General features: G+C 43.1%; 1 protein-coding gene across 8 annotated transcripts in view; it reads left to right on the forward strand.

The window, feature by feature from the left end:
- ADGRV1 (adhesion G protein-coupled receptor V1) overlaps nucleotides 1-23,708 on the forward strand; it is a 432,032-nt gene that overhangs the window by 10,951 nt on the left and 397,373 nt on the right. For all 8 annotated transcript variants that reach the window (XM_061622198.1, XM_061622202.1, XM_061622203.1 and 5 more), the window contains exons 2-8: nucleotides 4,683-4,867; nucleotides 6,250-6,399; nucleotides 8,523-8,618; nucleotides 11,172-11,276; nucleotides 13,803-13,916; nucleotides 19,053-19,618; nucleotides 23,426-23,696. In XM_061622198.1, coding sequence (XP_061478182.1) covers nucleotides 4,683-4,867; nucleotides 6,250-6,399; nucleotides 8,523-8,618; nucleotides 11,172-11,276; nucleotides 13,803-13,916; nucleotides 19,053-19,618; nucleotides 23,426-23,696 — 1,487 coding nt within the window. The remainder of the gene's footprint in view (nucleotides 1-4,682; nucleotides 4,868-6,249; nucleotides 6,400-8,522; nucleotides 8,619-11,171; nucleotides 11,277-13,802; nucleotides 13,917-19,052; nucleotides 19,619-23,425; nucleotides 23,697-23,708) is intronic.

Consider the following 23,708-nt stretch of genomic DNA (forward strand, 5'->3'; position numbering starts at 1 on the left):
TATGTTCTCTTGACTAAACAACATACAAAAAATGTGAATTGTTTGGGAAATCATTTAAACCTGTTCCTTGGATTGAATAGTGCACCCTAATTGTTAATAACGCTGTTAGCACTGAACATTCTGTCCTAGGGGACAGCTCCTATTAATATCGGATTGAAATTCTGTTTTTAATCTGCTATTAATCACCAAATCAGAGCTTAATCTGAGCCAGTGTTAATTCCGAAAACTTTTTTTTTCTCCCCCTCCGGAGGCTTCTCTTTGGAAATGTGACATGCTGAAAAAAGGTTACAACAACAACAACAATAATGAACCTCTATGCCTGTTTTCTGCCAAAGGAGACATAAAATATTATAAGAAATATATTTTATGCTGAGAACTAAATAAATTGCATTGAGGGACTCACCTCCAAATTAGAAGCATTGTTTTACATCCTCCATGAGAATAGTTGTTGTAAGATGATTTATATCTTAATATCTGTTCTCAGTTCATTTGAAGGCAAACAGTGCATGCAAAAAAGGAAATATAGTTATTTTCATTTCAAAGAACAAAACTGGATATATGAACTAATTTATATGCTAAAATATTTTATGATATTGTGTGACACTTGTAAGACATTTTGTTGTTTGTCCAAAAGTTTTTTTCAAACACCATCCCATCCTTAGCTGAAATAATTTTATGAGTTGATTGTCTGAAAAGTTGGTTTAAAACACTTTTTTGGCAGTTTTTGCAAAAAACAAATTATTGTACAAATAAATGTAATAAGGAAGAATTTCTGCTAGCTGAATAATTGATGATATGGTTATGAGACTTCTCTTGTTCCACAGGAGTAACTTTATAGTTTTAGAATGCCCCTTAGCAGAGGTAATAGAATTCAAGTAACTCTAAACGTTGTTACCTTGCTCTGTAAGGATCATATTTTCAGGATTATTTACTAGAGGCACACACCGTGGGAAGATGCTTCCTTAGTCTGTGACAAGGTAACTGCTGAAACTAAAAGTCAATGACACCCTTACTTCATTATGGACATGCCTATATTTGCAGAGAGGTTACCTCAGAGTTTACAAAAAGTGCATTGTTTATGCTCAAGACAAAGTTGTATACCTGATATAACCAGTCCTTTTTTTCTGATGGAACTCACCAGTATGGAGTACTGGCATCACTCTTCTTCTTCTTCTTCTTCTTCTTCTTCTTCCCCCCCCCCATGGTAACCATTATGAGCTGGCACTCATAGCACTTTTAAAAAGCACTAGATATAACATTTGTGCTCTAGAGAGGAAACCAATATGGAAGCCATTTGGCAAATTAGAAATAAGCTACATTTATGAATGTTCATTAATATGATGTACTGAGAATCCTTAGTGAAAACAAAAACTCAAGATTGTTCTGATTCTCTTTTTCACTTTTTTAATCCTGTTATTTGCTTTCTTGCTTCTTTTGGCGCCCCCCCCCCCATATTGCATTTTAAAATTGTTAGGTACTAATTAGCATTGATAGTAATGTGGATCAACTTCTTGGGCATCATAGGAACAACTAATGCCCCACCTGCACTATACATTTAAAGCAGTATCATACTGGGAGTAGATACGCTCCAACAGGATACATCCCCTGGCAACAAGTCTATGGCACAGTCATAGGGGTGGTGAGGTGGCTTCTTTCTTGTCAAATACATCCCTGAACTCCTGATATTTTGCTGGCAGGAGTGTCTCTGACTACAGGGTCATAGCGGCCAGAGTCAAAGCCGTAGACCTCTCAGAGGGCTGGCAGTGCTGCTCACACTAGTCTGACTGAAACATCACAGTTGCCTCCTTCCAGGAGACAGGATTGTGTTTGGCCAGCCAGGGCATACCCAGCACCACTGGGAAATGGGGTAAAGCAGCTAGGTAAAAAGCTATCCATTCCACATGCCCAGACACTTCTACCCTCAGTGGGACAGTAGCCTTGGACACCATTCCTGACTTCAGCGGCTTGCTGTCTATGGTTTCCACTGGGAGGGGTGTCTGGAGTTCAGTAATAGGTACTTTGTGCTTATGAACATAGTCCAAGTCCATAAAAGTCCCAGAAGCCCCAGAATCGACCGTGGCAAACACTTGAATGTCCTTGTGAGGCGTCCTTCCCTGGCTCTCCCTGTCAGGTTCCTACCTGCGCGTGGCTACTGCCTGTCACTAGGCACCACCAGGGACTCCACCAGTCCGGACCGCTCTCTCTTATGGTTTCTCTCCCCGCTCTAGCACAGATCTCAACAGATCCCCCTGCTAGGCAACCACCAGTAACGTCCCAATACTAGTATTCCCAGAGACTCTGAATACTGGTATTGTTATTCTCTTCACCGCTGCCACCATTTGTTACAGTTCCCCTTCAGCCTTGGTCATTACCTTACCCTCCCTTCTGGTCTGTGAAACCCCAGCCAAGGATCAGGCCTTTGGTAAACCAAATTAAGTATTTATTACAGATAACAAAGCTAACAAGATTAACAAGATTTCTTCTTAAGGGACATAAGCATATGGTTTTACTCAATACTAATCCGAACTCCACCTCCCTCCTTCTCCACTCTCTCCTGTCAAACAACTCTCTAAACCCCACCAAGCAACCCACTCAGTTCTCTTCTCCCCCCCTGATTCCACTCTCACTCTTCCTTTTATACGTTCAGCCATTTTAAACACTCAGCCAATCATCTAGCATTCTACTGCCCATTCACTCCCCCTCCTCTTTCACTACTTACCATATATCTTCTAAACAACCAACACTTAACATATATACATTAATATAGGAACATCACAGTCCTCCCCAGCTGGCAAGCCCAAGCAGACAGGTAGCGGTAAAGCAGATCTCAACGGGAGTGTCTCAACCTGAGGTCATTGGCTGACAGTTGATCCCAGCTCTTGGACCTCTAGAAGGGCTGGGATTTGTAGTTTTCCTGCACCAACGCCTTTTCCAGCTTGGATGGGCAGGACCTGGCCACATGGCCCTCCCTCCCACAGTACAGGCATAAGCCCTCCTTCTGCCTCTTCTCCTTCTCTTCCTCTGACAAATGTGGCCGTGCCCCTCCAATTTGCATGGGCTCTCCCCCATGGACGGTACAAAAACATCAGTCCAAAGTCATTGAAATCTGTCTCCTGAGCCAGGATGCGAAAAGAGTTGGTGTAGGTTCCAACTGAATTTTTCCCTTGTCTCAGGCATGCCAGCTGTCTGGACACCATTTCCTTGCATTGGGGGTCTTTGAAAATCTCAGCCATGGCATTAACGAAAGCAGTATACTGAGTCAGGACAGGTTCATTTTGAAGCAGCAGCGGGGTAGCCCCTGGGCAGCCTCCCCCTCTAGGAGACTGATGATAAAAGCCACCTTCACATCGTTGTTGGGAAATTCCAAACATCGCACACACATGTACAGTTCACACTGGGCAAGGAACATGGAAAATAACTCGACTTTCCCCCCATAGCAGGTTGACATTCCGACAGGGGGTTTATTCCTGGGTGCCGGGTGGGGCTGGGCGCCTCCCTGTCCCTGCTGCACAGGGAGTCCCTGAGTGACCAGCTGAGTCATCCATAGCCGCAAGGCTTGATTCTCGGCTCAAAGAGACTGGGTTTCAGTTCGAAGGCTCTGAAGTTCAGTTAGCACGGCTTGCATGGCTTCCTGAAGGTCCTCCCCTGCTTCGCTGCTGGCCTCCATCCTTTCGGTCATGGAGGCGCCGGAGAGAGAAGGTGTTGGCTGAGTCAAACTGTCCTGTTTGGAGCTGAGGAATGCAGGCTCACACATTTCAGTAAAGCTTTCTCGTTTTATTAAAGTTATATCAACCTTAAATGCCTTTCAACTCATACAACTATCTATGCTTTCTAGGAACTATTTCCCTGCCTGACACTGACTAACCTACTCTCCAGTTGCAGACGTTGACTCAGCACCCCTTCCTTGTCTCCCCCACCACTTAAAAAGGCTTCCCTTTCGCACACAAACGTTTGCTCCTTCGAAGTGCCGGCCGTTGTTTTTCCACCTCTGAATCCTGCGAGAGTGGGGGGAGAGGGGCTGGACCTTGACTTCCCCCTCTGACTGAGGGGGGCTGCCCATCTGGGTGGGCATGGGAAACTGCTGGACGTCCGGCTGGGAATCTGCCAACTAGTCAGGTGTCTCCTCCGCTGCTGGAGCAGGGGGCGTGCCCTTGACAGCATCCTCTGACAGCGCTCCCTGTGTTCCCACAGGGGAAGGGGGAAGCCGGGGAAGTTGCAAGACCTCCTCCCTCAATCCCTCACTCAAGTCCTCAAAGTCAGAGTCCTTCTCCTGCCAGCCCTCCCCCCTGACCTGGGTCACAACATCTGGCCAAAATGGAAATGCAAACATGACCTCCGTAGATCCTCCAGTTTTGCCAAGTTGAAGCACAATATGAATAGATTTGATATGAAAGCACTTATGAAGGAATTGCTAAAAATATATATTAAAAAGTATGAGTTATTAGTCATAGATATGTATACACACACACATTTTTTTGTTAAAAAAAATGAGGTGCCAGTACTCATATCTTGATAAAAGTGCTGTGGGTGCCATCGCTATATGGCTGCTATGGGCAGCAAAAAAAGAGGTGCCAGTGAGTACTGCGACAAAAAAGCTGTATAAAAGGTCATAATTGCATATGCTATGCAGTATCTTATTTGTTTTTCATAGCCACATTTCAGTTTTTCTCCTTTCTTTCCAGGGATGCCCTCTGCCTATTTACTAGTTACACTCCTTGTAGCATTGTCCATCAGTTTCACCTCTGGGGAAACAGAAGTAAAGTTCACTGGACAAACAGAATTTGTAGTTAATGAAACAACTACAACAGTTATACGCCTTGTTATTGAAAGAACAGGAGAACCAGTGAATGTCACAGCAATTGTGTCGGTAAGAAATGTTGCTAATTTATTTTCTCTTTATTTCAAAGTTCTGCTCTGACCATTAGCTTATTGCGAAGGAAAAAATTGGAAAAGTTTTTTTGGATTGAGCAGGCACACCAATTTGTTCTTGGCAAATCGAAGAGGGCAAAATCAGTTATTTACTAGAATGAGGACAAGTACAAACAGGGCTGGCAACAGAGGGCGGCCAGGTCAGGCCCTGGCTGAGGGCCCCTGGGTCCCAAGAGGCCCCTGAAGGGCCCATCCTTAGGGTAGGTAGGTAGTGCAGCAGTAGGGCAGCACCTACCCTGTGGAATTCCCTCCCTTTGAATATTAGGCAGGCGCCATCTCTGCTATCTTTTCGGTGCCTTTTGAAGACTTTCCTCTTTCAACAAGCCTTTTAAGTTGAGACCTAACCCAGTCTGCATCTGTGTCAGAATTGTTTAATATGTTTTTTAATAATGTTTTTAACCCTTTTTAAAGGTTTTTTTAAAAAAATTTTTTAATGCTGTTTTGTTTTAATGTATTTTAAGATCTGTTTTTTTTATGTTTTAAAGTGTTTTAGTGCTTTGTTTGCCGCCCTGGGCTCCTGCTGGGAGGAAGGGTGGGATACAAATTAATTAATTAATTAATTAATTAATTAAATAGTGCTCTCTTCCATGATCCATGCTGTGGATCACGGTGTGGGAGCTCCCAGGCACCCCCTATTGCTGCACAGGCCCATGACCCCCCTGCATGCTCCACCTACCTCTCCCTTGATGTGAATGCTGGTTGTGCTGTGGGCGCAAGCCTGCCATCAACCAAGATGGTGTCGAGGTTTCCCTAAGGCACTGATGCTCCTGCCGCCATCTTGGTTGATGGCAGGCTTGCGCACGCAGCACAACTAGTATTTATGTCAAGGGAGAGGCAGGTGGAGCATGCAGGGGGGTCACGGGCCTGTGCAGCAGTAGGGGGTGCCTGGGAGCTCCCTTTCTGTGATCTGTGCCGCAGATCGTGGAAGGGAGCACTATCAACCCCCCCCCAAGGATGGGCCCTTGAGGGAGAGGCAGGTGGGATGTGCGTGCTTGCATGCTGGTGCGGGCCCCTGGGGCAGGCTGGTGCTGTCTCTGAGCACAAACATCATACACAAAGGAAATTGTTATTGGAACATTAAAGGCTGTGTACACACCATATATTTAAAGCATATTTAAAGCACATTTCACCCACCCACCCGCAAAGAATCTTGGGAACTGTAATTTATTAAGGGTGCTGGAAACTGTAGTTTATTAAGGGTGCATGATTCTTTGGGAGGTGAAGAAATGTGCTTTAAATGTATGGTGTGTACTTGTGGGCACAGGATATACATGTGAGCAGAAGTATCATGTAATCGTTTCTGTTGTGTATGTATTGCAGATTTACGGTGACAATACAGGTGACTTTTTTGATACGTACGCAGCAGCTTACATATCTGAGGAAGAAATTAATCGAACTGTGTACATTTCTGTGTGTGATGATGACCTTCCAGAGGCTGATGAGACATTCATATTTTATTTGACATTACAGGTGGGCACTCATTTTTCTGACTAAGCTGGTATGTATGTGGCCTGAGCAGAGGAAGATTTGGTCTTTCCCCCATTGCTGGTCTAGGCCAACCTTTGCCAATCTGTTGCAACCATCCAGATTTTTTGGATTACAGTTTGCAGGCCCAGACAGCCCCTCATGGGGAGTTGTAGTTAAAAGCATCTGAAGGGCATCCAGTTAGCAAAGGCTGACCTAGACAAGCATGTCAGCATTTTAGATATGCTTAAAGCTTTTAAGACTTTGGTCACTATTAAAATGGAAGAAAGGAAATATACCCAAAGAGAACTGGGGGAACAAAGAAACAAGTTTTATATCTGAAAAACAGACTTTTGTGAGGAAGGGGGAAATCCCATAAAATATGAATAAATATTCCAAAAGATATATGTAATGTCTCTTAAAATATTTTTGAGCATTGTAGTTTCCATGAAATGTATCAAGTAGGCTATTTAAGGGCCCCTCCAGATATCCTTTTTAAATTACACATTTATGATTATTTGTGTTCATGATATTATCGGTACATGATCCCACATGTTTGGGAGGGTGACCACACTGCTTCATTTCCAGTCAGTGCATATCCTGAAGTTTCCTGATGAAATTCCACAACTTTTTATACCACAAACATTCTGATTTATTTTTGTCCCTATTTTGTTGTGCTATAGCTCCTGTAGACAGCAATAATGCGGTAGCCGTTGTAGAAGCATCACATAACAAAGGAGAATAAATCCACCATTAATGCACTATTGTTGTGTCAAGAACATATTACATAATACACCCACATTAAAACAGTGGTCTGGATGGCTCGCAGATCTTAGTCTTCAAATGCTTAGTTTAAACCTTCAGCAATCATATTGACCATTGCTAATTAGGTACTATTCTCCTTTTGTTATGGTCTGGTCCCCCTTTTAAGACAGGAGTTCATTATTCTGTTAGTTGAAATGGTTATTTCATCTTGTAATAATGTCTTTCATTTACAGTATAATTATTAATCATTGGCATTTTATGGTGAGCCTCTTTCACAATATTCTCAGCCATATTTTCTGCAAGATATCCCTCATCTCTTCTAAGCAAATAATTTGAATTTGGAAACACTGTAAAGAATAGCAACTTAAAATTGCAGAAATGTCCTTCTAAATAAATATGAACGAAAAACCCTGAAAGGAAGATGGTGCCTTTTGCTAGAACAGTATAGTTACAAGCAAAAGAGTATACTTTGATTCTTTCACCTGGTGGCAGTGAGAGTTTTAATAGGAAGAGTGGGCAAGCAGAGGGGTACACTCTGCTGGCTTGGCAGGAGCTCTCTTCCCGTTAGGCACAGGACCTAGGAGTGCAGTGATAATTCATTTCTGGATGCCCCTCTCCTTTGAAGTTGATACATAGGTGACATTGCTAAAAGTATCTTCTTGGTCAGTTGCAGAATCCTTGCTCCTCCCTGTTTTTCATCTGCTTTTTCCCTGTAGTTGTTATCCTGATTTGCATTTTAAGCGTAGATAGGTCACTATCTAGATAGCTTATTGCTATGTTTCATGCATGGAAGCAATCCTCATTGTTTCTTACTTTTCTTCCCTTTCCCCCAGAGAATTACAAATAGCAAGCCCCCATGAATTACAAATGCAATTAACATTATACAAATATTTTCCTGTTTTTCATAATGTCAGTGTTATTTTATTTTATTCTTGGTCATGAACATAAAAATAAGTGTGATGGACCTTATGAAAAATTATATCAGAATTTTCAGTACTGTATATGTTAAAAGATCTCCAAACATCAGATTATTGGGAAAGGAAAATGCATGCTTCTCATCTAGGTCCTTATTGCTATGGTATCATTAATATTGTCAAGCTAAGATTAATGATCTCCAAAGTTTGCGTCAGGCACTTCGTTGTTTAACCAGACTAGGTCTATAGAATTTGTGTTCCATGAAAAGTTTGTGCTTTTGGAACTTTCATTTGACTTGAATACTTTTCCTTGGAATGTGTCATTAAGAAAGATCCTTTTACCCTGAAAATACAGGGCCTTACTGAAACCTTTTCCCTACTTGTATAGATTGACTGTTTCATTTATAATGTACCCTTCTAATTCTTCATACTGTGTCTTGTTTGTTTTAGAATCCACTTCCAGGAGTAACGCTTGGCTTGCCCAGAGCTGTAACTGTAACAATTTTATCAAATGACAATGCCTTTGGAATCATCTCTTTTGATATGGTATGTCTTCTTCTTCTATACCTTTATTCTTTGAAACAGAATGCTGAGAAGATTTCTCAGAGGAACAATATAGAAGCCAGTGGAAAACTGGACATCTTACTGGGTATCTAAGACATAGTGGTTAATGGCTGAGAGTTCAGCTCTCATCTCAGCCATCAGTACCATGGACAGCTTTACGTAACCTACTTTCTTTCAGCTGCAGTACCTTCACCTTGCCCCATTCTATCCCATAATCAGTTCAAGAAGTCTGCCCTTTGCCAGTGAAAGGCTTTGAGACTGCTTAGTTGATCAGCATTAGTGAAGTATCATTTGAAAGCCATTGGTGTTAAAGGCATTATTCTTGCTGTTTAATTGAAAAACAGTTGTCCATGAAATGCAGGACTGAAGGTTGTCCAGTTGTCTTAAAGCAGCCTGTGTACAGGCCAAGACTTGCTGGGCTCATTATGACCAGAGCTTGGAAGTAACTAGTTACAAGTAATGAATTACTTGTAATTCATTACTTTTTTGAGTAACGAGTGGGTAATTCCTTTACATTTTGATTGTAATAGAACTTGGAGTAATTTTACTACTTTTGTAGAGTAATTGTAACGTTTCCAGAATTACTTTTGGGCATTACTTGGGGGGGAGCAGGGGAAGTCTTCTGCTCCTCTGATTTGTGGATGAAAATCATGTGCCTCAAACTGGGCTTCTGTGCAGTGTCGCTCTTTCCTCATGCTCTGTGGATGGGTAGGAGGTGACGAGGGAGGAGGCGGAGAGTGAGACGGGGTGAAGTGGAGAAAACAATTATTTAAAAAAACAGATAGTGGTGGTGAAGAATGGAGTGGAGGGAAAAAGGATCCGGAGGTCAAGAACATGGATAAAGGAGGAGAAGGAGGCAGCAGCAGAATGGAGATAAAGAACTGTGGAGGTGAAATATGACAATGCATGTGTGTGTGCGTGTGTGTGTGTTTGCACATGGCACACAAAGTGGCCTCCACCACCCTCTCTGGTTACTGTGCTGCATTTGCAGTATTTTAACTTTTTTGCATCTTGGGAAAATGTTTGCTTGAGTGAGTGTCCCTTAGTAGGTGGCAGGGCAGGGTCTGGGAGGTGGTTAAGAGACTGAGATTACGCTGGCTGGCTGAGTGGAGGGGGTTGCACTTTGTCTGATGTGCAAAGATCTGAGTAGTGGCCTCAGCCTCCCTCCCCATCACCCTTACCAGCGGAGAGACCACCATTGGTATCTTATGAATACAAATAATTATTCTACTACCTCTGTGTGTGTGTGCTTATTTTTAATGTTGTTTTAGGCTACTTAGATGTGCAGCAGCCAAGGCCAGCACCTTGTAGGCGTTTTTTTAAAGTAACTGAAATGTAATTGTAGTGATTACTTTGGAGGAAAAGTAAAGTAATCAGTTACTTTCAGAGCAATTGCAATTGTAACGGTAATTATTACTTTTTGGGCCATGTAACTGTAACTGTAATTTATTACTTTTTAAAAGTAATCTTCCAAGCTCTGATTATGACCACATAGATTGTGACATCAGAGATGAGTCAATGGTAACCATGGAGTGTGACACTTGGGTAGGACATCAGAGAGTCCTCCTTATTCCTAACTAAATTGAAGAAGCTGATCAAGTATTGATTTCAGAGACAATAGCAATAGGATGAAGAAGGTTGTACCGTTTTTTTCAGGGGCCATTTATGTCTTATATCTTAATTTATATCTTATATCTTATTTCACCCCCGTTTTAGTTTTACCTCTTTAGTCCTTTTAATATCCCTGTATTCTCAACTGTATTTTATGTATTTCTGTCTATTTTATTTTTGTGTGTTTTTATTGTGGATGATTTTATTGTGAGCTGCCCTGAGTGCCCTATTGTAGGGTAGGAGGGTGGGATAACACAAACAGAAAACAGGGACTGGAGAAGGGAGGCAGATGATTTGAAGACACAGTCTGCCAGATTGGCACATCCTCAGCTAGTCTATAGGTATAATAATAATGACTTATCTTACAAGGCAAATGTGACTGCTATACCTGTTGTCTGAAGGTAGAGAGCACTACAGGCTGAAGGAGTTAAAAACTGTGAATGCGAATTTGGCTGATTACTTATCTGAATAAGAATTTTTAAAAGGTGAGATTTTGGAAATCTGACTGCTAGCCTTATCTATTGAATCTAGATTTCAAAATTGCCATGGCTTTCAGTGAAATTCTTTTGGAAAGCTTTCAGCTGTATGGTTTAATGTGACTTGATCAGCAAAACATTTACTTTAACAGGTTCAGAACTCAGTATAAATATTGTAACACAAAATTCCTTAATTGGCTTGTAGTGGCCAAAAATTTTAGATTGAGAAGACACCGTTCATTTTTAACAAAATCTGTTTTTCATGCCCTTGATTAGCAAAACTAGTTGGTTGCTGGGATATGGAATACTATCAGTGGACCACCTGACAGATCAGATTAACTTGCCACTGGGAGTTGGTATTTCTATGGTAATAGCCTTCTGTACACTCTGCTCTTGGGATATTTCATTAGAGCCTGATTGCCTCTTTCTTCTCACCCCCCCATTTCAGCCTGCCTTAATCACACTGAATGAGCCCAAAGGTAGGAATGAATCTGTTCCTCTCACACTACTTCGGGAGAAAGGTACCTATGGAACTGTGACTGTGATTTATGAGGTAAGTATGTTGAAATAACTCTACCCTTTATTTATTATTATTTTAAGCAAAACTGGAAAATTAGAGCCTTAGACTCGCAATAATAGTCACAATAAATAAATCTTGCAGCTATGAAACTGTTGTTTCCAAAGTATTCCTGTTTGAATAGGATCAGTTTTGTTCTCAGGACTGAGAACCCAGTAATTATGGTTCCCATTTATCTCATGGGGAAGAAGGTGGCAGGCTCATTCAAATAATCAGGCTCATTCAAAATCTTATAGATCTGTGAGTTGTCCTGTTCAAGCTAGGTTGGGAGCCTGTGGGATATTAAGAAAGGCCTGGAGACTAGTGTTCTTGAAGTAGCTGTTGTCCAATCGGTAACAGGTCTCACGTAGGGACAGGTTTTGCAAGAGCAGGGAATGCCATGAAAAAATAATGTGTTGATCTTAGAAAGTTTAAAGCTCTACTGATTCTCCCCACTTTTGGAAATATATGAAGTAGCAGGTTACAGCATAGCCAGGTTCAGCATTGGGTGTAATGCAATAAATAAAGCAATCCAAGCCTTTACCCGCTCTGAATCATACTCAACCAGAAGACAGATTGTAGCCTCTATGGTTTATGGATACACTGGTCACAATTTGCAACTGAGCTCTTTTATATTCCAAAGGGTGGCTTGTTGACTGTCAGAGCCAATCTTTCAAGCAAAGCTGCAGGGATTTTATGCAGTACTCTGGGTTAGGGTTATGCATTGTGATGCAGTAGATGGCTTAGATTGTCTCCTGTGCCTTCTCTGCTAGGGATCCTAGAATAGGTTTGGGTAGTGGATGGGTCAGTTCATAGTTCTGAGTTTGCCACTCCCAGGTGTGGAATCTGATAACTCCTCCTCTTCCGCCACAGATAAGTCTTTGAAGAAACCATCCCTCTCACGTTTTAGGTGTCATTCATTCTGGAGCCACGGAACCTTTTGGGCAAATGTTCCTGACTCAAGACCGTTATAATAAGCTACTATCAGAGAGGTCTGGAGGCCAGATCATGCCTCAGCTCTCAATTCTCTAACTACAAAATTAAAAATTTTCTAATATAGATTTGAGTAAAGTCTAAGCAAATCTGTATCATCCTCTTGAAAAATCCAAATTTCCAAAAAGGCCAAATTTCTTAAAAGGAAATAAATAAATCTTATTTTTCATCACACAGCATAAGCAAATGTTCTCATGGGTTTAATTTTGGTGCCCCCCTGTATGCATGCAGTGTATCTAATCCACACATTCCACATGTGCCAAAGCCCCCATCCCTGGTCCTTAGCTGATATGAATGATTGCAGAACCCTTTTAATATTGAAATGGGGAACTGTGGTTAATGGCTTCAGAAAAAACAACCCAGGATATGAGAATCTACTGCAAACCATGGCTTCTTATTCTGGCTTTTTTTGGAAGCCGTTAGCCATAGTTCCTGGCTTGGCATGACAGAGAACTATAGTTAACTGCAGCTGTCTGGCTTGTATCCCTTGTGTACAGGGAGGAGTGATGTGGCTGCATGCAAGTGCATAAAACTCATTCAAGCCACCCTGGGCTCCCTTGGGAGGAAGGGCGGGATGTATATTTAATAAATAAATGAAATATCTCAGCTTATTAAGCCAATATATGATTGCCAAACAGAGCCAGCATAGCTTCTATGGTTTAAGGTTGTTGAGCCCAGGGGTGACGGACCCAGCCTCCTTCCCAAGGAAGGAGGGGGAAGGCATGAGTTTCAGAAGCCTCAGCTGTTAGGGAGCATGGGCGATCCAGCTGTTGTTGAGACTAACCCCGACCTTGCGGAAGAGAGTGAGTCGCCCACCCCACCAGTTCCCATGGCTGGTCCTGCCCCTCAATGGGACAGAGTTCAGCCCCCCAGCACTCCCACAGGACTGTTGAGGGATGCTTCTGAGAGAGCAGACACTCCTCCTTCACCAAGCAGTATCTTAGAAATGCCCAATGCTTCCCCGCCCTCCTCTCTACCGCCTGCCAATCAGGAACCTGTGCTTTCTGATGAGCCCTTGGAGGCTCGCCCCCCCCTCACCATGCTCACAATGTCGGGAGAAGCGGACAGGGCAGAAGGGGGCGTGTGTGTGATGGAGTGAGAGGTTACGCCCCAAGACCTCTCCTATTTGAGGCTACCGTGCCCGGAAGTGGGCGCTGAGTCAACTTTCCTCACAAGTTGCAGAGCATGTCTAGAGTGCAGTTAGAGATTGTAGTGAGTTAGCATAGGGGTTTCTATGAGGCGCACAGCCTTTGATGTATCCATTACTTTAATAAAACAAGAATTGATTGCACCCTCGTCTCCGACTGGTGGTTCTCGCTCTGAACTGAACAAAGGTGGAGGGGAAACCGTATAATTATTTCAATAATTGCTTGCTGAATTTTACTGGTGTCACTGAGGAATTTTCTTTCACCATGAATATCAAAAGATTGCCCAACTGTTTCAAACAGATTTCCTTGTTTTTTAGAACTTATTGCAAATTTTTGGAAGCATTGCCTATGTTTACTGAACAGACAGAATCTTCCTTCATAGGTAGACGGTGGTCCAAACCCTCCTGAAGAAGACTTGAGCTCAGCAAGGGGAAATATCACCTTTCCTCCTGGGACAGCTGTATTGATTTTTAACTTACTTGTTCTTGATGACCAGGTGAGAGCACACATCAATCATTTTTATGGTTTTGATCTGTGTATCTGGATGTTGAAATAATGAAGGCAAGATTTGCTCACCCTAGACTGGGTGAACTTGATCACCCTTTATTAGAATTACTATCACTGACAACAGTAGAAATACTCAGAGATGCAGACCTCCTCTTTGTGCTGGCTGATGAAACCTTTGGTTTGTTCACACAGGCCGTTGGTCTGCTGAATTGATCAGTTTCCTTTTTTGTTGCTAGCTTTAGCTGATCTCTGTTTTTATCCATTTTTTGTCTTGCTGGCCTTCTACAGATCTTTCATAGTGTCAACAAATAAAGATAGAGGTGATCCAGTTGACATAGTATACTTAGATTTTCAAAATGTTTTTGACACAGTAGCTAACCAAAGACTCCTGAGTAAGCTCAATAGTCCTGAGAAAATAGGAGAGGTCCTCTTATGGATCAGTAACTGATTAATGAACAGGAAGCAGAGAGCTGGAATAAATGGGCAATTCTCCTGGTGGAGTGATGTAGAAAGTGGAGTCCCCCAAGAATCTGTACTGAGACCCGTGTTTTCTAATTTTCTGATGAATTATCTAGAGTTGGGGTGAGTGGTGAGGTAGCCAAGTTTGCTGGTGATATCAAATTGTTCAAGGTGGTTAAAACAAAAAGGGATTGCTGGGATCTCTCCAAACTGAGTGAATGGCAGTAAATGGCAAATGTCCTGCCTGAACACCCTGAAGTCAGTCACAAACGAGGAGCTGTGCTTTTCTTTAATATGTTTATTGAGAGATTTTGGTTCAGAGCACTTAGTGAATCAGCTTACAGGTTACACTGGGTTCAACTACTGGGCTTGACTAGACACAACTACACTGCATTAAGACATTGTCACAACAACTAGTCTTGCCCCCTCACCTGACTTAAGTAAGGTTAAGCGGGCATCCTACTTGCGTGAACTGCATGTCACAGCTGGGAACACATGCACACCTGAGAGCTCCACCTCAGGGGAGCCGTTGGCGCATGTTCTTCTTGCTGGCTCTGGTGCCTCCGTGAGCGAGGCAAGGGTGAATGCTGTTCCTCAGCCGTACCCTCCTCGTCAGAGGGAGGCACAATGCACTGGGGAGGTGGCAGAGCGGGGGTAGGTAGAGGAGGCACTTCAGGCGGGATGGCCACTGCCTGACCACCTTGTGGGTAAACAGAGCTTCAGGGGCAGAAAAGTCACTGTCCAGAGCAAAAGAGTTCTCAGAGTTTTGCATGCCTGATGGCTCAACATGAAAAGCGTCAGTCCATTCAAAGTCCTCCTCTTCTGCCATCTTGCCACTCCACCCCTGTTCTGCCGGGCCTATCACAGCAAGTGCAATTCAGTGTAAGCAAGTGTAAAGTGATACACATTGGGCCAAGAAATCCTAATTTGACATATATACTGATGGGGTCTGAACTGGTGGTGACTGACCAGGAACGAGACACTGGGGTCACAGTGATTAGCTCAATAAAGATGTCATTGAAGATGTTGACCCAGTGTGTGTCAGCTGTGACAAAGGCAATTGTAGGAAAGCAATTGAAAATAAGCTGCCAATTTTCTATTCTACAAATCTATGGTGAGACCACATTTAGAATACTGTGTACAGTTCTGGTTGCCTTACCACAAAAAAAGATTTTGTAGAATTGGAAAGGGCTACCAAACGATCAAGGGATTGAAGCAAGTGTCCTATGAGAAAAGGTTACATTTGGGGCTTTTTAGTTTAGAAAAGAGGTGAGTAAGAGGGGGGATATGGTAGAGGTGTATAAGATTACGCATGGTGTGGAAAAAGTGATAGAAAGATGTTTTTCAACTTCTCTCATACTAAAACTTGGTGCCATCCAGTGAAGCTGAATGTTGGAAGACCCAGGATAGCCAAAAGAAAGTACTACTTCACAGTACATAACTGTGGAAGATATAGTGATAGCCATCAACCTGAATGACTTTAAAAGAGGATTAGACAAATTCATGGAGGATAAAGCTGTCAGTGCCTACTAGTGATGATGGGTGTGGTATATTTCCACTCTCAGAGGCATTATGTCTCTGAACACCAGTTGCTGGAATCACAAGTGGGGAGAGTGCTGTTTTATTCAGGTCCTCCTTGCAGACTTCCCATAGGCATCTGGTGGCCACTGTGAGAACAGAATTTTGGACTAAATAGGCCTTTGGCCTGATCCAGCAGCTCTTTTTATTTTCTTTTAAATCTTTTTGTTTGTTTTATCTATTTTCATATTAGTATTTTATTCTGGTATTTTTATTATAATTGCGTGTTTTTCTTGCTAGCTGCCTTGGGTGCTTAGTGTAGAAAGGCAGGATATACATTTAAACAACAAGCATATCTCTATACTTCATTTTTATTACCCCCTAACCCAGCCTTTCCCAACCAGTGTGCCTCCAGGTGTTGTTGGACCACAACTCCCATCAGCCTCAGCCAGCATTGCCAATGGTCAGGAAAGATGGGAGTTGTGGTCCAACAACATCTGGAGGCACACTGGTTGGGAAAGGCTGCCCTAACCAATCACACTGCAGTTTGCTTGGCCACAAACAGTTGGCAGTATGAACTGCAGCATAACTGAACCGCACTGAGTTCAAGGCTGGGGCGGGGAGAAAGCAAGGCAGGCAGGAGGCTGATAAGCAGCCTAGGTGGGGTGGTAGCAGTGGCTGCCTGAACATCCAGGTGGGTGGGAGGCTGGTAAATGATCCAGGCACACAGCTTTTGATGAGGGGGGCACTGGCATTTGACAAGGGGCCAGTAAGCAGCCCAGGCAGTGCTGTGGTGGCCTAAGTATGCTGCACAGTGGGGACATTTAATGAGCAGGAGTGGCAGCATTTGATCAGTGGGCGGCTGTGTCGGGCAGAGGTGGTGGTCTGTAGCAGTGCAGGAACACGGAAAATGTGAGGCCCTATAGTGGCTGACATGCTTCAGCACCTGGAGGCACTGGGGGTGTTGTGAGAGAATCTGACAGGGGTGCCTGGGGGGGTTTGGTGATGTTTGGCGGGCACCTGGGGGTGGGGATGGTGCCCGGGGGTTTGGAGGTGCCTGGGGGTTGGCACAGAAAGCACACGAAGCCCATAATAAATAAATACTTGGAGCAGAGGTATTGCTTGCTTAGCTATCACAGTACGCTTAGTTTTCAGATGTGTAAAGGAGAGTTTAATTTAGATTAGAAGAATTTGATTATGACTGCAGAACTTTTATTGTATGCATATTTTTTAAAAAAACGTTAGTTTGGCATATGGTACAATTTGTTTGTAATGTATTTTGATATAGGCCGCTTAAATACCATACATTTTAAAGCACATTTAAAGCATATGACTTCCCCCAAAGAATCCTGGGAACTGCAGTTTGTTAAGGGTGGTGGGCATTGTGGCTCTGTGCAGGGTGAATTACAGTCAGTGGCAAAGTTGCCAGGCATGCATTTGTTGAGGAGATTTCCAACTAAATGGCCAGTGCATGTTTTTCAAATAGCTAGCAAATATCCGGAAGTGTAAGAGGGCATTTCTTTCTTTTTCTCCCCCCCCCATGATTACATCTAGGCCTGCATATGAAACAACAGAAACTGGTGTTTGAATCACTGAGTAAGGCAGAGTGGGAGAGACACAGTGGAAGACAGCAGACATTTGGGTTCTGACTACATGGCAGGGGTTACTTTTCTCTGGAGATCTTATGTTTGGCAGTGGATTTGGCTGGCTGTCAGAGTGCTAAACTATGCTTCTACTTATGCTTATTTATTATTTATTTATTTATTTTATTTCATTTATAAACCGCCCGTAGCTAGTAGCTCTCTGGGCGGTGTACATAACAAGGTTAAAATACAATATTACAATAAAATCAATAACAAATAGCAGCCAGATTCAAAAACTAGAGACATTAAACAGAAAGCATAAAACATTCACATTAAACATTAAAATGCCTGGGAGCATAGCCAAGTCTTAACCTGGCGCCTGAAAGAAAGTACCGTAGGCGCCAGGCGGATCTCCTCTGGTAGGCTGTTCCACAGTTCGGGGGCCACTACAGAAAAGGCCCTAGATCTAGTAACAATCCTCCGGGCATCTTGATGAGTTGGTACCCGGAGGAGGGCCTTAGATACTGAACGAAGTGAACGGGTAGGTTCATAGCGGGATAGGCGTTCCACAAGGTATTGCTGTCCCACACCGTGTAAGGCTTTATAGGTCAAAACCAACACCTTGAATCTGGCTCGGAAACGAATAGGCAGCCAGTGCAAGCGGGCCAGGACAGGTGTTATATGCGCAGACCGATTGGTCCTTGTCAACAACCTGGCTGCCGCATTTTGCACTACTTCTACCTATGTCATACTGCCTAGAGAAGTTGGGGTGAACATAGCAATATAAAGTTATTAAAATATCACCATCAGCAAGCATCATAATATCAGTACAGTATAGCTCTGTGTAAAGAGCAAGCACTTGCTTGAACACGAAGCTCTGTTGCAATGCTAGCTTACATCCTGTAAACCGCCCAGAGAACTTCGGCTATGGGGTGGTATATAGATGAAATAAATAGATAAATAAATACATCCCAATTTGTTTCCAATTTGCTGTGGCATACGTATAGGCTACATTTGCACAAAAAGCTAAACCAAAGCTTGGCTGAGGAAGATGGTGTGAATGTGCCAGCTCCCAAAGGGGAGCCTGCAGCCACTTTACTCCTCCCAATAATTTTTGCTGCTACACTGCACTAAGCTAAGCCACAGTTTGGCTTAGCATGTTGCCTGAACCAGGCCACAGAATCCATTAGGAGATTCCAAATATCCCATGAACGGAGGTGCAGAGGTAGCCACAAGGTGACAAGGAGGCTTGGTGAGTGTCAGGACAGAATCAAAGGCTGGAATCCTGTGAAAATCAGTAACAATATAGGCGTGTGTCTGTGTGGATCCTAAATAAGTGTAATATTTTCAAAATTAGATAACAAGCAAAAGCTGTAAAGTGTTCACTTCATGAACAAAAGTCTAATCTGGGCCAGTTGTGTGCTTCTGTGTGCTATGCGTGATCACTGAAGTGTAATCTTTTATACGGTAAGAAAATGTAGGATGGTTGCTTCAATAACAAATAATTTGCTGATTTGTATGCATTTACCTTTGATTTGGGTCATTCTTATTGGTTATTTTTGTAGATACCAGAAGATGATGAAATATTTATTATTCATCTGAGAAGTGTAGAAGGAGGAGCTGAAATCAACACCTCGAGAAATTCTGTTGAGATTATTATTAAGAAAAATGATAGCCCAGTGCGATTTACTCAGAGTGCTTATATGGTGCATGAAGAGGATGATATACTGATAATCCAAGTAGTTCGGGGTAAAGATGATGATGGAAGCATAATTGGACCAGATGAATATGAAGTTTCCATTTGCTATGTCATTGTAACAGGGAATTCAACAGGACATGCACAGCTTAATTTAGACTTTCTAGATCTGCAGCCAAATAAAACTGTTATTTTCCCACCCCTACTACATGAATCTTACATAAAATTCAAAATCATTGATGATGCCATACCAGAAATTGCAGAGACATTTCATATCATGCTACTTAAGGACACCTTGCAAGGAGATGCTGTTTTAACAAACCCATCCATTGTTCAAGTTACCATTCAACCCAATGATAAGCCTTATGGAGTACTATCTCTCAACAACATCTTGTTTACTCAGACAGTTGTTATTGATGAAGATCAGATGTTAAGGTACTGTGCCTTTTCATTGTATTAAAAGTGTCAAAGCAGATTTATGAGAAACTAGCTGGAATTTACTTGAGAAAACAAATTTAGGCTGGAAAAATACTCATATATCCGTGTAGGTAACTTTTATCAGTACTGTTCTTTTGAATTTAGTTCTACTTTGTCATTAATGAGTGCCCCAAATACTATGAATCAGGACTAGTGCTTTGGTTGGAATTCACATGGGACCTTCATAGAAGTCTTGCAGAAATAACTTTAGAATACTGTTTATGGGGTTCAGCTACAATAACATCCTCCCTGTTATGCTGCTCTTGGATAAGTGGCCACCACATAGCAGGAAGGGCATCTTACTCTAGAGTAGGGATGGGATCTGTTGGCTGATGCCGGTTCAAAAACATTCTGGCAATCTAACAGGCCAGTATTCATTCCAGTTCGTTCTTTGTCCGTTAGCTGCTGCTTTTATCAATATGTTCTTCTTACAAAAAATATTGATTTCAATTTTGATATCTTGAAATTACCATCCTAAATGTCAATATTTTAGATGCAGGGTTTTTTAAAAAAAAAACTGTATCAAAAAATAGCTGCAGAAAATCATTGTGTGAAAATCCAATCCGCAACAATAGAGAATAAGTGAATTAATGGTATGATACATCCGAATTGGGCAGAATTCTAGCACATCCCCACATCCCTGCTCTAGAGCAAGCTTCTCCACCCTGGTGCCCTCCAGATCTTTGGAACTGTTATCAGGGCTAGTGCCAGGCATGCCAGGGCCTTGGGCATCAGTCTGCCCTGTGCCCTGGCACCTGCACGCATGCATGCCACACCTACCTACCTTCCGTGATATGTGGCAGCGTTGGCTGCCATGGATTGTGGAAAGGGAGCTCCTAGACACCCCTCCTACTGCCACTCAGGCCCCACCTACACCTCCCTTTATGCAAATGTTGGTTGCGCTGCGGACGCAAGCCTGCCATCAACTAACAGGGCGGCCGAGGCTTCCCTAATGGACTGATGCCTCTGCTGCCATCTTGGTTGATGGCATTCATGCATGCTATGCATGCGTGTTTTTGCCATCAACCAAGATGGCAGAAAGGGAGTCAGCCCCTTAGGGAAACCTCACTTGCCATCTTGGTTGATGGCAGGCTTGTGCCCGCAGTGCAACCAACATTTACATCAAGGGGGAGGTAGGTGGGGCCTGCCTGGCAGTAGGGGGGCTGTCTGGGAGCTCCCTCTCCATGATCCGATCACGGAAGGGAGCACTACCCACCCATCCTAAGGGGGGGCCCACAGGGGCCTTCGGCCAGGCCTCGACCTGGCTGGCCTCTGGCTGCTGTCATCCCCAGCCAGCATGGCCAGAGGTCAGTGATGATGGGAATTGTAGTTGACAGCACCTGGAGGGCAGCAAGTTGGGAAAACCTGCTCTAGAGTTAAACCATTTAAAAACAATTGTATTGAGTTGGTCCCACTTATTGAGTTAATTGGTTTAATTGCTGCAGCATTAGTTCTGTGGTAGGAACAGATATATTCTACATAAGAAATGTGCAGATATTGTATGCATGGGGAAGGCATAGATAGAGATGTTCATAGAAGCAAAAAGTGCACGTTTCATATATGAGTGAAAGCAGACATATTTTGAATGGTGGTTGACGTGGCTTGCACGTTTGTTCTCAGTTTTGAAAACATATGACTCTGCTGGGTTCAGTCTAAAATCATGGGCAAGGGCACACACACAAGCCCCACTTCAACATTTCCAGACATGTGGGTTTCTCTTCCAACTTTTGTGGATTCAGTGTGAAGTTTCAACAGAATTCACTTAGAAACCTTCTCCGGATCTTTATGTTAAATGAAGAAGAGTCCACATGCCTGTGGATGTTTGGAATGGATCTTGTGCATGAACCCCTGCTCCCATCCATGTTTTTTTGCCTTCGCATGATCAGGCAAATGCTGGAATACAGCTTTACAATGTAGTGAAAGGGTGTTCAAACCACTTCTGTAATTTATAATAGCCCCATTCAGTTGTTAGTTTCCCTCACATAGAAGTGTGTGAGGGAAAATGGGGACCAGTGTGCTGGTTCCACTCTCTCTGTTACATTGTGCCCATTCCTGTTGCTTTTTATGTACTGGAGGGCAAACATTTGCAGTGGGGAGCCTGCTGAACTCATTATAGGTTCCCAGAGTGGTTCAGAAGCCTGACCATGCCGAGTTCTAAACTGCACCTGGAACCTACATAAGGACAGCAGGATGCCTGCGTAGCTGTTTGCCTTCCAATGTGTGGAGGGCAGTGGAGATGGACATTGGGACACAAAAGAGGCGACAGAGCTATCACATATGTCCCTGCTCTGCCTCTTATTGTGTGATGGGCATACTGCCAGAAGAGGACTAACATCTGCCTTCACCCTTGTTCTGGCCTATCCCATTGGAATAAGACTTGGAGTCACTGGTGTGCTTTTTCCCATTGCATTAATTCGATACTTAGCACCAAAGTGTTTCATAGATCAGCTTACAGATAACATGGGTATCTGTGACAATACAGGAAGTTACTAGGCATGGCTACACAAGTGAAGATGTTGTCACAGCAACCTGACAGGCCCCCTGGGTCCACTTAAATAGGGGCAGAGTGAGCTCACTACTTGTGTAACGGTCTCTCACATTGGGACTGGGCAAGCAAGCAACCTCAGTTTGCTTGCACCTGTAGAACTGTTGGCATGTCCTTGGTGATGGGGGAGGAGACACATTGGCCAGTTCTTCCCCAGTCCCCTCCTACTGTCTTGCTGCCTGGTCCTTGCTCCCTGGAGGTGAAGCCGGGGATGGCCCAGGAGGGCTGATGGGCTCTGAAGGCACAGTGGCAGGAGGCCCATAAACCAGCCCTACCTCTTCAACAGCTGCAAATTGAGGGTGGGGCTGTGAGCTGACCACACTACTGGATTCTTTTCCGGTTTCAGCCCCTCCCTCTACAGAACACTAGGGCACTCCCCAGGATTCCAGTTCTCCTGCTGCTGCATGCTTTGCCAGTAGTTCGCTGTGGGGCCCATGACAACCCTAGGCCTGCTGAATAAAGTAACAGATTTTGGAACAGAAGAATAAACACAGCACCAGAAAATATCCCTGGACCAGTGCAATAGTAAACCAATATTAATGGGCAGTTATGATGAGCAATAGAGATCAGACATCATTCAGTTTATTGCTACCCTTTTTCTTTATTTTTCCAAGTTTGTGATGTCAATTCTAATCTTGCTAATTGGTGGTGGTGATGGTGGATTAAACTCATGCACTGATGCTATATTGGAGTAACTTGTAGGTTCATTTGAGTACTCTGTCTTAACTCTAAAACTTTGCTACAAAAATTGCTTATTGCTCCCCCTCCCCCGCTTTGAGCTTTAGGAGGTAGCAAAAGACTTTTCTGTTCTGCTGTGCCTTTAATCTGTTGCTGTGGCAATGATTTTTTTAAACCGACCCAGTTGTTTTATACTGCTGATTTAATGATATAAATTATATATTGGGTGATATTTAAGTAAATCATACACAGAGTAGACCCATTGAAATCAGTGGGCAATAGGCCAACTCTGAATATGTCAGCTAAATATCACTCATAGTATTGGGGTTTTATTCATTTTTAATTCAATTTTTCATCTGGAAACCACCTTGGGTCTTTTTAGGCAGTGTACATATTTTCTTAAATAAAAATATTAAATGTTATTTTCATTATATTAAATGGTCATCCAGGGTTTCCTAGTTTAATTTGCAGCTGCTACAGGAACTTGCTATGAATCCATGCTTAACAAACCACCTTTGTTAAATTCCATTTGCAACCTCTAGGTATGAAGGCATCACTGTTGTAAGGAATGGTGGAACACATGGAAATGTTTCGGTTTCCTGGATTATAACCCGCAACAGCAGTGATCCTTCACCTGTGACTGCAGACATCATTCCAGATTCAGGGGTATTACATTTTGCTCAAGGGCAACTGTTGGCATCACTTCCTTTGAACATCATTAATGATGTTTTTCCTGAAGAAGCAGAGCCATACCTGCTTAGAATTCTGGCTCACACAATACAGGGGGGTGCAGAAGTGAGTGAACCAGCAGAGGTAGGTCTGAAT

Source organism: Rhineura floridana, chromosome 1 (genome assembly GCF_030035675.1).
Source record: "Rhineura floridana isolate rRhiFlo1 chromosome 1, rRhiFlo1.hap2, whole genome shotgun sequence".
NCBI lineage: Eukaryota > Metazoa > Chordata > Lepidosauria > Squamata > Rhineuridae > Rhineura > Rhineura floridana.